Source organism: Mobula hypostoma, chromosome 11, assembly GCF_963921235.1.
Source record: "Mobula hypostoma chromosome 11, sMobHyp1.1, whole genome shotgun sequence".
In the NCBI taxonomy this organism is placed as follows: domain Eukaryota; kingdom Metazoa; phylum Chordata; class Chondrichthyes; order Myliobatiformes; family Myliobatidae; genus Mobula; species Mobula hypostoma.
This window is the reverse complement of record NC_086107.1, coordinates 67,959,415-67,972,501: the sequence shown is the minus strand read 5'-3', so window position 1 is coordinate 67,972,501 and position 13,087 is coordinate 67,959,415. Positions and strand designations below refer to the sequence as shown.

At 41.6% G+C, this 13,087-nt stretch overlaps 1 protein-coding gene across 1 annotated transcript in view; it reads left to right on the top strand.

Annotated features, from left to right (window-relative positions):
• Positions 1-333: 333 nt before the first annotated feature.
• Positions 334-13,087, top strand: part of f2 (coagulation factor II (thrombin)) — a 90,242-nt gene continuing 77,488 nt past the window's right edge. Inside the window, exon 1 of the mRNA XM_063062222.1 lies at positions 334-472. Coding sequence (XP_062918292.1) covers positions 397-472 — 76 coding nt within the window. The 5' untranslated portion in view covers positions 334-396. The remainder of the gene's footprint in view (positions 473-13,087) is intronic.

Below are 13,087 nucleotides of genomic sequence, written 5' to 3'. Positions count from 1 at the left end.
CTTCCTTTCTGAGCTGAGGGTCCACTGTCGGTGCCAGAGACGCGACCACTACAACTTGTCCCTGGTAGGTTGTCCCCACCAACAGTATCCAAAACAGCATATTTATTGTTGATGGGAACGGCCACAAGGGCGCTCTGCTCTTTCTGTTTATTCCCCTTCCCTCTCCTGACAGTCACCCAGTTACCTGTCTCCTGACTTTTAGGGGTAATTTACTGATTACCAAACAGAACATTCTAGTGCCTGGACTAGAGTTCAGAAAAAAAAAGCAGCTTCTGTGCTTGTGCAATATGACCTCTCTGTTTTGCAAGCTGCCCTCTACACATGTGGTGTATTATTAACTAAGACATTTCTGTAGCCTCTCTGTTAGCTTTAGTCTTCCAACAGCAGTTGATAACAATGCGGCAAATCAGAGATTCTCTGGTTTTACAGATTTTAATCCTCACTGTTGTCCAATTTTGTCGGTCTGAGAATGGTACGTATGCTGTTTGCTCGTACAAATTTATAGTTATAAGAGGTGTTAAATGGGACCACTGTCAGTGACTTAGGCACTCAGGGTCCAAACACAAAAGTTAATTTCAGATGACTTAGTATAAGAGAGGAAAGAGAAGGAATACAAAGGAAAAGTGGAACAAAAAGAGGGAAAAGTTGTGCTTCGGTTGGACAAGAGTTTTCGTGGAATCCCATCAGGAACATTGGATTTAGCTCAATAAATTGAACATCAGAAAAGAAATGCTGAAATTGAAAGAGTACAGTGCAACTTTACCAAAATATACGAGGGCTTAAAGAGCTAAATGATGCAGAAAGATTGGGATTGCTTGTATTTCACTATATTTGGAAGGTTAAATAATGATTCAATTATGTTCAGCATGATGGAAGAAACAGAAAGGGATAAGGATTCCAGGACATGCGGTCTTTTAGGAAAGAAATTGAACAACAGTTTTACCCACTGTCCCCCAAAGACAGAGGAGGCAGAGACAATTGACATTAGATAAGGATATCTTGGGATATGGATTGCTTAATGGAGATGAGGTGCAGATCACTGACAACTTGCTGAATGGTGGAATACCCTGAAGGGTCTGTTCCTTTGAGTACTTCGCAGGAGGACTGGGCAGAATCAAAAACTAGCATTGTACCCTCATGTGTGTTCATTTATTTCTCCTGATTCCTGGTGTTTCCTTTCTGTTTGTCTGAAAAGTCCAGAGCCATTTAGTTTTGTTGTACGCCGATTTTGTTGATGATTATTCATTTCATTTGTCCATGTAAGAGCTGTTGATGGTTGAAATTAATGTTTATAGTTTCTTCAAGTTGTCTCTGCTAGGGTGGCACAACGAGTAGAGTTGCTTCTTCACAATTCCAGTGAGCTGGGTTCAGCCCTGACCTCAGGAGCTGACTGTGTGGAGCTTACGTGTTCTCCTTGACATTAAGCGGGTTCTCTGGGTACTCCAGTTTCTTCTCACTTCCAAGAGACATGGGGGTTGAGAGATTAATTGACCACTGTAAATTGTTCCTAGTGGTAGAATTGGGGGATGGGGGCCACTAAAAACACCAATTTGTATGTGGGGACTACTAAAGCATTGAACTATATAGTCTGAAGCTTTTCCACAGCTATAATAAGCCCAGCTAGGCTATACCCTCGGAACATTTTGAACAGTTATGAGCTCTGTACTTCATTGGATCTAGAGGGAGAACTAGGATGGTGTATGGAACAGCGAGGGGGTTAAATTATGAAGAGTGATTAGGGACATTAGGAATTTAAAAAGATGATTTAAGTGCAAAATATTAAGGGGAACTGATGAGGTAAATAGCTAGGTGTTGCGTATTTAATATATTCAGTAACGTTTGAGTAATCTTTTATATATATATGTCGATGAAACATTTTTGTTTATTTAAGTAATTCATTATATGTATATATACGTGAACTACATATGCCCTCACTCTATCACGTGATAACTGCATGCCTTGCTTAAATTAAACGTGTAGTTCGAAACACATTTCAGATTCCCATGTCTTTTAAATAGTTTAATATTTTGAAGTTACAAAACATAACATTGGTGATGACGCAAACACGAGGAAATCCGCAGATGCTGGAAATTCAAGCAACACACACACAAAATGCTTGTGGAACGCAGCAGGCCAGGCAGCATCTATAGGAAGAGGTACAGTCGACGTTTCGAGCCGAGACCCTTCGTCAGGACTAACAGAAAAAAGAGATATTAAGAGATTTGAAAGTGGGAGGGAGAGGGGGAGATCCAAAATGATAGGAGAAGACAGGAGGGGGAGAGATAGAGCGAAGAGCTGGAAAGTTGATTGGCAAAAGGGATACAAGGCTGGAGAAGGGAGAGGATCATGGGATGGGAGGCCTAGGGAGAAAGAAAGAGGGAGGGGAGTGCCTGAGGAAGATGGAGAGCAGGCAAAGAGTTATTGTGAGAGGGGCAGAGAGAGGAAAAAAAAGGAATACATAAACAAACAAGTAAATAAATAAATAAGTATGGGATGGGGTTTCAGTTAATGCCCCTCCTACCATTCTTACCCCATCCCTTATTTATTTATTTGTTTGTTTGTTTATTATGTTTTCCTTTTTTCCTCTCTTTGCCTCCTTCACAATAACTCCTTGCCTGCTCTTCATCTTCCTCTGGTGCTCCCCTCCCTCTTTCTTTCTCCCTAGGCCTCCTGCCCCATGATCCTCTCCCTTCTCCAGCCTTGTATCCCTTTTGCCAATCAACTTTCCAGCTCTTAGCTCCATCCCTCCCCTCCTGTCTTCTCCTATCATTTCGAATCTCCCCCTCCCCCTCCCACTTTCAAATCTCTTACTAGCTCTTCTTTCAGTTAGTCCTGACGAAGGGTCTTGGCCTGAAACGTCGACTGTGCTGCTTCCTATGGATGCTGCCTGGCCTGCTGCGTTCCACCAGCATTTTGTGTACATTGGTGATGACAAACCCATCACTGACCTGTTGAAGCACAGCAAGACGTTCAAAAACAAAAAAAAAGGAGCAAGGAACAGTGAGCTAAAAAAAGGCGGCCCAGCCCATACAGAGAGAAGATCAAGTTTTTATTTTAAAAAAGGCTGAAAACAGAACAATTCACAAGTTCATAAAGAGTGAGTACCAGGTCATAATAGATCATAAAAAAAAGAATAGAAATGGCTGGCTACATTGGAAAAATTGATGTATTTGATTACACAAAAGATAACTGGAATATGTAGACTGAGCTAATTCAACAATATTTTGAAGATAATGAAATAGCCAATGACAAACGAGTACCAATTTTGCTGAGTGCATTGGGTTTAAAGGCATACAGATTGCTTTGAAGTTTGACTGATCCAGCCGAAATGAGCTTTGCTGATATTATGGAAGTAATGCTGGAACATTTAGAACCAAAGCCATTGTTGATTACAGAACACTTTAAGTTTCATAAACCGAATTAAAGGGAAGGGGAATCCATTTCAATGTCTGTGGCTGAATTGAAGAGATTCTCTGAGTAATATCAATTCAGTAATGGTCTTAATGATGCACTGAGAGATCATTTAGTTTGTGGAATCTGACAAGAAAGCATTCAGAAACGGCTCCTAACTGAAGCACAGCTTACATTTAAGAGTAGTTGAAATCGCTGGTTCAATGGAAACTGCAGACAGAGATGCAATTGAGTGGCAGTCAGGAATGAAAGTCAGCATGAACGTAATTGCAGCGTCTAGCGGGAGGCCTGCCTGGCCAAACAAATTGTGTTACTGATGTGGCAGAGGCTCACATACACCACACCACACCAATGCAGGTTTAAGAACGAAACTTGCAGGAAATGCAACAAAGTAGAACACATGTTGGGCAAACAAAAATAATTGGACCACTCAGAAAGAGAAAAAGCTAAAAACGCAAGTTGTAGTATCAAAAAAGGTACTACCTTGCATGCTATTAATGAAAAATCTGATAATGATGAGACACAGGACTGAGTAGACTTATGATTTACAATGTGAAAACTACCAATAGACAAGCAATATAGCTTATACCAGAAGTGAAGAGCAAATTAATTAAAATGGAATTCAGTCATTTCACAAAATGAATTTGAATGGCATTTCAAAGATACTGAACTGATAGCTGCAGATATTCAACTCAGAACTTATACTGGAGAAAAGATATTCATAACAGTGAAATACAACAACCAACAAGCTGCATTGAGCTTGTATGTGGTAACATCAGAAGGGCCAGCATTGTGAGGCTGTGATTGGCTGAGACAACTACAGTTTGATTAGAGATTCAGTCACAATTTGCATGCAACATCCCCTACAATAAAGCCAACTGAAAGCAAATTAGGAAAGGTACTGGACGATGCCCCAACTGTCTCCATACCAAACACCATGAACTGTTACCCAACAGAGGACAAGTAGGTTTTGGTGCCAACTTCTGTGCCTCTAGCTGGAAAGCATATTGGACCAAGGAAGGACCATGCTACTCAGAGAAATTGTGAAAGTGACAAAAGCAGTGGTCTAAGTACAACAGTTTTTGTAAGGAACATATCTGAGAAAGCTTCTGATATGTTAATACTTGTGAAATGTGGCTTGGTTTTAAGCTAGAAGAGATTTCAGGGAGCTTCTGAAAATGTTGCAAACATTCAGGCTTCCGTGAATATAAAGAACCAGAATCTACTCTGTGTGCATTAAGGTGATTGCATGAATTTCAAGGGGGAGATAAAAAAAGCAGCTTGTAAAAATAGATGCAAAGACCAAAGCCTAGCTGGACGAATGGAGTCAATGGAAATATGAAAATGGAAGATAATGTTGTCAGTGAGGAAACCAAAAGGAGAGATCAGATCATAAAGGAAGCAATATAAGGATTAATAAGAGAATACTCCAGTGAACTAAATGCACCTTCCAGAGCAAGATGCACAAACTAGAAGAAGGAAGAAGAAAGATGGCTATCACTGTCAGAACCACTTTCTGCAGTCCCAGAGTCAACTCCTACAACCTCCACGAAGGAAGCCCCAGAGCCAGAGGTTGTTTCACAGCCACAAGTCTCTGCTGACAAGCAGAGTGCTCCCCTTGTCAGTAAAGACTTTATCCCACTAGAGTCAGAAAGCCTCCACAGTGATTAAATCTTTAGGTCTGGATGTACTTATACAGCAGTTATATTATATAATATACAGTGTATATAGTTGAGGTGCATACGCTATTGAGTTGGAGTTTATATCCAAACTGGGAGGAGTGTTGTGTATTTAATATTACAATAATATTTGAGCAATCTTGTATGTATATATAGATGAAATATTTAAATAATTCATTATGAGTTACATGTATAAACACATGAAATGCATATGTCATCACACTAACATGTGATGACTTGCTTAAATTAAACACATAGTTAGACCCATATTCCCAGACTCCTGTATCTTCCTTTGAATTAGTTAATGCTTTCAAGTTACAAAACATAACAGTAGGTGCTGTTTCCACTGAAAAGGAACCAAAGGCATAATCCAACTGGGATTTTCCAGAAGTGAATTCAGAAGTGAAGGATGATAGAAGTTGAAACTCATGCCAGCAGGTGCATTGCAAGGCATTCAGAACTCTCTTTTGCTGATAGGACATTCACTTGTAACCCTCTCACTGGGCTTGTATACAAACTTGCCTTGTAAGCTAGCTCTGCTAGCAACCAGGTGACTGAATGGAGAGAAGGCCACCTTTCGAAAGCAATATACATCTTAGGTCGGTATGATGTGGGTTTGAACCAAACAGGAAAGTTGGAATGTTCTGGGGAGAAACATTGACTGTAGTGAATGCTGTGTAAGTACAGCCACATACACAATCATTGGTCTCAAGAAATGACATATCGTACATTAGCATAAAATAATAAAGAAAGTATGTTTACCAATTTACCAACTTTATCAAACTATTAACAGGAAAAGAAAAGAAAGATAAAAGGGCCCATTACAGTTAAACAAGTCCAATGTGCATATAAACATTGGAGCTCATTTCTGAAGTAATCGGGTGTATCACTTCACTCATGTTCTGCATGAAAGACACCAGTAGAGTTTGAGCTTCCCTCGAAGACCATTTCAAATGAACTGGCTAACTCAGGAGTATTGGCACTCCCTCCTTTGAGCCATTCATCTGCACAAAGCACTTCTTTAAAAGGGCTCTCCTTCCAATGGCATTCAGTGGCATCTTCACGTGCCCTGCTCCGCTGCTCCCTCCAAAACCAGACTACTGTCCAACAGAAATCTCATCCTGCCTAGCTCTCAATAACGTCCCATGCTGTCCCACTGGGCAGAAAGCTACAACACATACCAAGATAATCCTGATTGGTTGACACAACATTCCTAAGTTGGACAACATGGTTCCTTATCTTCAGCCGAAGCCAAAACACTCTTACTAGCAGGAAACACTGCTTTTGTAGGAAATTGCTAAAATAAAAACATCTCGCAGCAAAGCAGTAGAAATCTTAACCGGGGCATTACACACTGCACTTAATTTATAATTCAATTTACCATGTTCTTTGATAAGCAAAAGGAACTGGAAAAATAGGTAGGAGAAGTCGGGGTTACAGATCAACCACGATCTCATTGTGAATAAAAAATTACAACTCTTGTTTCCATTTTCCTTCATCTCCCAAACATCCAGAGCTTTTTGTAGCAGACAATTCCAGATCCAATTTCACAATGGCATACCTCTAATTGTATTTGGGGGCCACTCAATAATTATAGTAAGAAAAATCCAAATATAAAATAGTACAGATGATGGAAATCTGAAATAAATGCAGAGAATTCTAAAGGCGAGCAGCAAGTCAAGGAGCATCTGTGGAAAGAGAAGTAATGTTTTGGTGATGACATTTTTTTCATTTTCTAGGAACACTACAGTATTTCCCTGCAAAACTGCTGCCTAAACTACTAAGTAGTTTCAGAATAAACAGTTGGCTATTCAGAATTTGCACATGTTTTATCTGAATACAAAACAAGACTTTACATTATTTCACTTTGTGCTTAGAGCAAATGAATTGAGCTGTTGAGATAACCAGTAGCTAAGCAGGATGTTTTGTTTTGCTTGCCTTTCCTTCAAGGAGATCTTAGGAGGGGTGGAGAGGTTTGGTTTGTGACCTTGTCTCATTTGCCAATGAAGGTGACCCTGAGTTGAATTTTTGCAGTGTACAAGTGAAAACTTTTGCCCCAGACAGAACCCAAAGTAGGCCTCAGTGGCTTTTACAGTGCAAGGTATGTTGGCCAAACTTTAATCTTAACCTTTTGTTATAGTGTGATTGAGTTCTGGGCTAGATGTGTAGAAAGAATGAACACTTTGTCTCGAAGTAACATTCCAGAAGGGACAGGAGTCCATTTCACAAAGGTGCACAAGATGGTGAAAATTTGCAAGATCCTGCCAGAGTGAGGTGAAGAATTATCGACCCATCATATTAGCGCTGTTTCTCCCTCCACAAATGTCAGCTGACACAATGATTAGTGCAATCATCTTACAGCACCTGCAATCACTGCTGAGGGGTTGATTCCTGCTATGAGGAGTTTTACATTTTCCCATGACCATGCCGGCTTCCTCCAGGTGCTCCGGTTTCCTCCCACATTCCAAAGATGTATGGGTTCGGGTTATTAAGTTGTGGGCATGTTATGTTGGAACTGGAAGTGTGATGGCACTCGTGGTGTACCCGCAGCACAGCTCTTGCTCATTTGATTTGATGCAAACGATGCATTTCACCCTGATGTTTTGACATTTCAATGCGCATGTGATGCATAAGTTAATCTTTAATATTTCAATAGTCTTGGTGTTTTCTGCCTTTGTAGAGTTGGTTAAAGCGTATGAACAAATGTGAGTGCCCACACTGAGTCTCTTTATTTAAGTTTAACAAATTTGATGAGAAGGTTGCTGACTTTGTTGCAGATTTGAGATGCATTGGTGAATGCAGACTGTAGTATAGATTTTGTGGAGATAGAGTCATGATGCCAAGTTTGCACTGATCATAAGGCATCCAATTACATCAATCCTTTTTTAATTCATCTCACCTCCCCCAGATTCCTTCTGCTTACTCATACACTTTGATCAACTTACAATGGCCATTTCAATTTCCAACATACTTATCTTTTGCATCTGAGAAGAAATTGGAACACCTGGAAAAAACCCGCACAGTCGCAAGGATAACATGCAAACTCCACCCAGGCAGTACCGGAGGTATGGATTGAACTAAGGCTGTAGGACATATGAAGAAGCAGCTCTACTAGCTCCATTACTGTGCTGTCATCTTATTGTGGAATCCAAGAAATCTTGTACTCAAAGAGTGTGAAGAAATTCCACTTCAAGCAGGCAATGGCCAAAAGCATGGGAATTGCTGCATCATTGATTGAACACCCAGTATATATAGTTGGGCTTTAATGAATTTTCTGGAAAAGGAAGAATATCTGAAAGGGAGACGTTACCCTGTGACAGCATACAAAATTGGGCTAATAAGTACAGGAACACAGGAACAAAGGTCTGCCATGATTGAGATGTCAAAGGACATCTCTCAATTCTTTATGTGAAAGCAAAGCAAACCACCTTGAAAACTAATGTAATTAAGCAATGTGAAGCCTGTTGCAGAGAAAGAGAAAGAATAACATTAGTATTAAAGGGAAGAAAGTGGTGACCTGGATGGATTGTTTGGGCTATTTATCTTGTTAGAAATGTAGTCAATCTTTCTGTATGTCAGAAGGAAAGGGAATGCCAATGAAAACAGCAATATTGCTGCATTATTAGCGATGTGTGAACAGGAATTTCAGCAGTTTTAGTCAGATGGTGCTATGAAGCTCAAGGAATCAATCATAGTCCTTCATACTTACATCTGGGAAAGAATCCAAGTGACTGTGAGAAACAGTGAGAGTGAAGCAAGGTTATTTCTTCTTTCATCAACCGTTCATTAAACCAGGGGTTCCCAACCTTTGCAACACACATCAAGAACGCAGCAGGCCAGGTAGCATCTCTAGGAAGAGGTACAGTCGACGTTTCAGGCCGAGACCCTTCCTCAAGACTAACTGAAAGAAGAGCTAGTAAGAGATTTGAAAGTGGGAGGGGGAGGGGGAGATCCAAAATGATAGGAGAAGACAGGAGGGGGAGGGATGGAGCCAAGAGCTGGACAGGTGATTGTCAAAAGGGATATGAGAGGATCATCGGACAGGAGGCCCAGGGAGAAGGAAAAGGGGAGGGGGGGAAAACCCGGAGGATGGGCAAGGGGTATAGTCAGAGGGACAGAGGGAGGAAAAGGAGAGTGAGAGAAAGAATGCGTGTATATAAATAACGGATGGGGTACGAGGGGGAGGTGGGGCATTAGCGGAAGTTTGAGAAGTCAATGTTCATGCCATCAGGTTGGAGGCTACCCAGACAGAATATAAGGTGTTGTTCCTCCAACCGGAGTGTGGCTTCATCTTTACAGTAGAGGAAGCCATGGATAAACATGTCAGAATGGGAATGGGATATGGAATTAAAGTGTGTGGCCACTGGGAGATCCTGCTTTCTCTGGCGGACAGAGCATAGGTGTTCAGCAAAATGACCTCCCAGTCTGCGTCGGGTCTCGCCAATATATAGAAGGCCAAATCAGGAGCTCCGGATGCAGTATATCACCCCAGCTGACTCACAGGTGAAGTGTCCCCTCACTTGGAAGGACTGTCTGGGGCCCTGAATGGTGGTAAGGGAGGAAGTGTAAGGGCATGTGTAGCACTTGTTCCACTTACAAGGATAAGTGCCAGGAGGGAGATCAGGGGGGAGGGATGGGGGGGACGAATGGACAAGGGAGTCGCATAGGGAGCGATCCCTGTGGAAAGTGGGGGGGGGGAGGGAAAGATGTGCTTAGTGGTGGGATCCTGTTGGAGGTGGCGGAAGTTACGGAGAATAATATGTTGGACCCAGAGGCTGGTGGGGTGGTAAGTGAGGACCAGGGGAACCCTATTCCTAGTGGGGTGGCGGGAGGATGGAGTGAGAGCAGATGCGCGTGAAATTGGGGAGATACGTTTGAGAGCAGAATTGATGGTGGAGGAAGGGAAGCCCCTTTCTTTAAAAAAGGGGGACATCTCCTTCGTCCTGGAATGAAAAGCCTCATCCTGAGAGCAGATGCGGCGGAGACGGAGGAATGGCAAGAAGGGGATGGCATTTTTGCAAGAGACGGGGTCAGAAAAGGAATAGTCCAGATAGTTCCCAACCTTTGTTTAATGCCATGGGCTCTTGCCATTCACTGAGGGGTACATGGACCCAGGCTGTGGAACCCTGCATTAAATGTACCTTATGTATTAGCTGTAATCGACAAGTTCCAGCAAGAATTTCATATTGAACGTGAAAGAATTCTAGAGTTGGAAGCCAAGATGAATCTGAAGGAAGATGGCACACCTTCATTCTTCAACACATAACCTTTATCTTACAGTGAGAAGAAAAATATTGGGGAAAAGCTGAAGAAATAACAAGAAGCAGCCATTGGTTGAGTTTTCTGATTCTGTTCTTCCAATCATTTCTGTAACGAAGACAGATAACATCATTAGGAGCTATGTAGATAGTTAGAAAACAATCAATAGACAATCATTGGCTCAACCAGGTGGAAGGCAGATCTTCACAACCCATGACATGTTATACACTTACCCGCAAATCAAGTTGCGCAAAGGTTTAAAGAAGTTTTGGATGCTCATGTTGGAATTTTTCAATATGCAAGCAATCATTTGGGATAGCATTAGGTTTGTACATATTTCAGAGAATAATGGATAGTTTCAGCAAAGGTCTCCTGGACGTAGCAGGAAAGATAGAGTGAGGACACAAGGTGGAACAAGAAGGTTTGCTGTTAAACGAGATACAGTTGGAAAAAGACAAGCCTAGCTCTGCTGTCTCGGAAGCAGTCTCTCATCGTTTTCAGATGGATGCTGAAGGACTCCACTCAGTGCAGTGCAATGTCTCAGCAGTAGTGAATGAATCAGATCCAATCAATTTGACAGAGTTAAATGCCTACTTCGGATTTAGATTAGATTATGAGGACACTCAGTCCTCATTTATTGTCATTTAGAAATGCATGCATTAAAAAATGATACAATGTTCCTCCAGAGAGATATCACAGAAACACAGGACAAACCAAGACTAAAACTGACAAAACCACATAATTATAACATATGGTTACAACAGTGCAAAGCAATATCGTAATTTGATAAAGAGCAGACCATGGGCACGGTAAAAGAAAGTCTTATCCCGATTGCCCCATCATCTCACACAGACGGTAAAAGGGAGAAACTCTCCCTGCCATGAACTCCAAGCGCACCAAACTTGCCGATGCATTGGAAGCACCCGACCGCAGCCGACTCCGAGTCCGTCCGAAAACTTCGAGCCTCCGACCAGCCCTCCGACACCGAGCACCGAGCACCATCTCTGCCGAGCGCTTCGACCCTGGCCCCAGTCGCCAAGCAACAAGCAAAGCTGAGGACTCGGGGCCTTCCCCTCCAGAGATTTTGGATCACACAGTAGCAGCGGCAGTGAAGCAGGCATTTCAGAAGTTTCACAGATGTTCCTCCGTGCTCTCACATCTGTCTCCATCAAATCAGGATTGTGCACGACACCCTACTTGACAGATAACAGAGATCTCACCGGAGTGGCCGCTGTGTGCTGGGTCACGCTGCCATCTTCAAAGATTCTTTAGTTACAATAGATAGCTCCTGAAAACATTCCTGCATCATGTTTGGACTTTGTTAAATCACAAGACAGAATGGATGGGCAAGAAATCAAGAAACGCCCAAGAGTTGAAACATTTTCTTCTGAGTTTGAATCTTCTCATTCATTATGATCCAGCAAAGCTTTTGTTGCTGGCCACTGATGCATCATCTTGTAGGATCAGTGTAGTTTGGTCACATCAGAGGAATAATAGGAATAAGTGACCAAATGGTTTTGCATCCATATCCCTTGGACATTACTAACGGGCATATGTGTCAGAATTTGGATCTGGTGAAGTTGGTGATCTACTCTGTGTGTTTAATATGGGTGAAATAGAAGGAAAGACATAATACTAGAGCTTGTGAAGTTAAATAATTTGTGAGGCTAAATAATTTTGGCATGTTTCCCTTTGATCCTCACAATTTTTTATAGATGCATCACAGAAAGCATCCCATCCAGATAGACCATGTCTTAATATGACAACTACTCTGTTCAAGACTGATAAGAATTTCAGAAAGTTGTGGACACGGTTCAGCACCTCATGGAAACCAACCTCTCTTCTACTTGTTGCTTCAGTAAAGCAGAGAGCATAATCAAAGACCCCATCGACCTCTGCCCCTCCCATCAAGCAGAAGATTCAAAAGCCTGAAAGCAGAGACTTCCAGGATCAAGGTCTGCTTCTATTTTGCTGTTATAAGGCTACTGAACAGTCCTTAGTAAGATAAGATGGACTCTTGACCTCAAAATCCACATCTTTATGGCCCTGCACTGCACTCTCTGTGTAACACTTTATTCTGCATTCTGTTATTGTTTTTCCTTTATACTACCCCAATGTACTGATGTGATGAAATTGTCTCAATGGATGACATATAAAAGAAAGTTTTTCACTCTCCCTTGCTACAGGTGACAATACTGAACCAATTTACCAATTGATTGTTATGCAAGGCACCGCATGATGTACCTGGTTGTTCTGGTATATCATTGCTGACGCCAAACCAGTCTGATTTATGGTTTTCCTGGATGACAATCATCATGTCTGAAGATCATTCAGGCCATAATAAGACTTTGATTGAGTAATAGACAGTGATGTGCAGATAAATATGTGTTGGAGCAAGATGTGCTGTACCAGCCGGAACAGATAAGGGCAAACCTTGACATAATGTTCCACTGCAACTGAAGTTGCATCATTCTCAACAAGCAAGAAATCAAATCGGTAAATCATAATTCTTAAGAGCAAAATAATCTCTTTTGGATGATGATGATTAAAAGAGGATCCATCCCCAATAAACAGTTGTTGGCTTGGTCATTTTTTTTGTGTGAAATTGACTTTTAACCTTTTTCACCATTGTATGCATTTTTCAAAACAAGAAAAGAAATATGGAACCTTGGGGCATTAAGACTCCATGTGCTGGCAATCAATAAGCAGTTGTATTTGCAAAGGCATCATTTAATAAT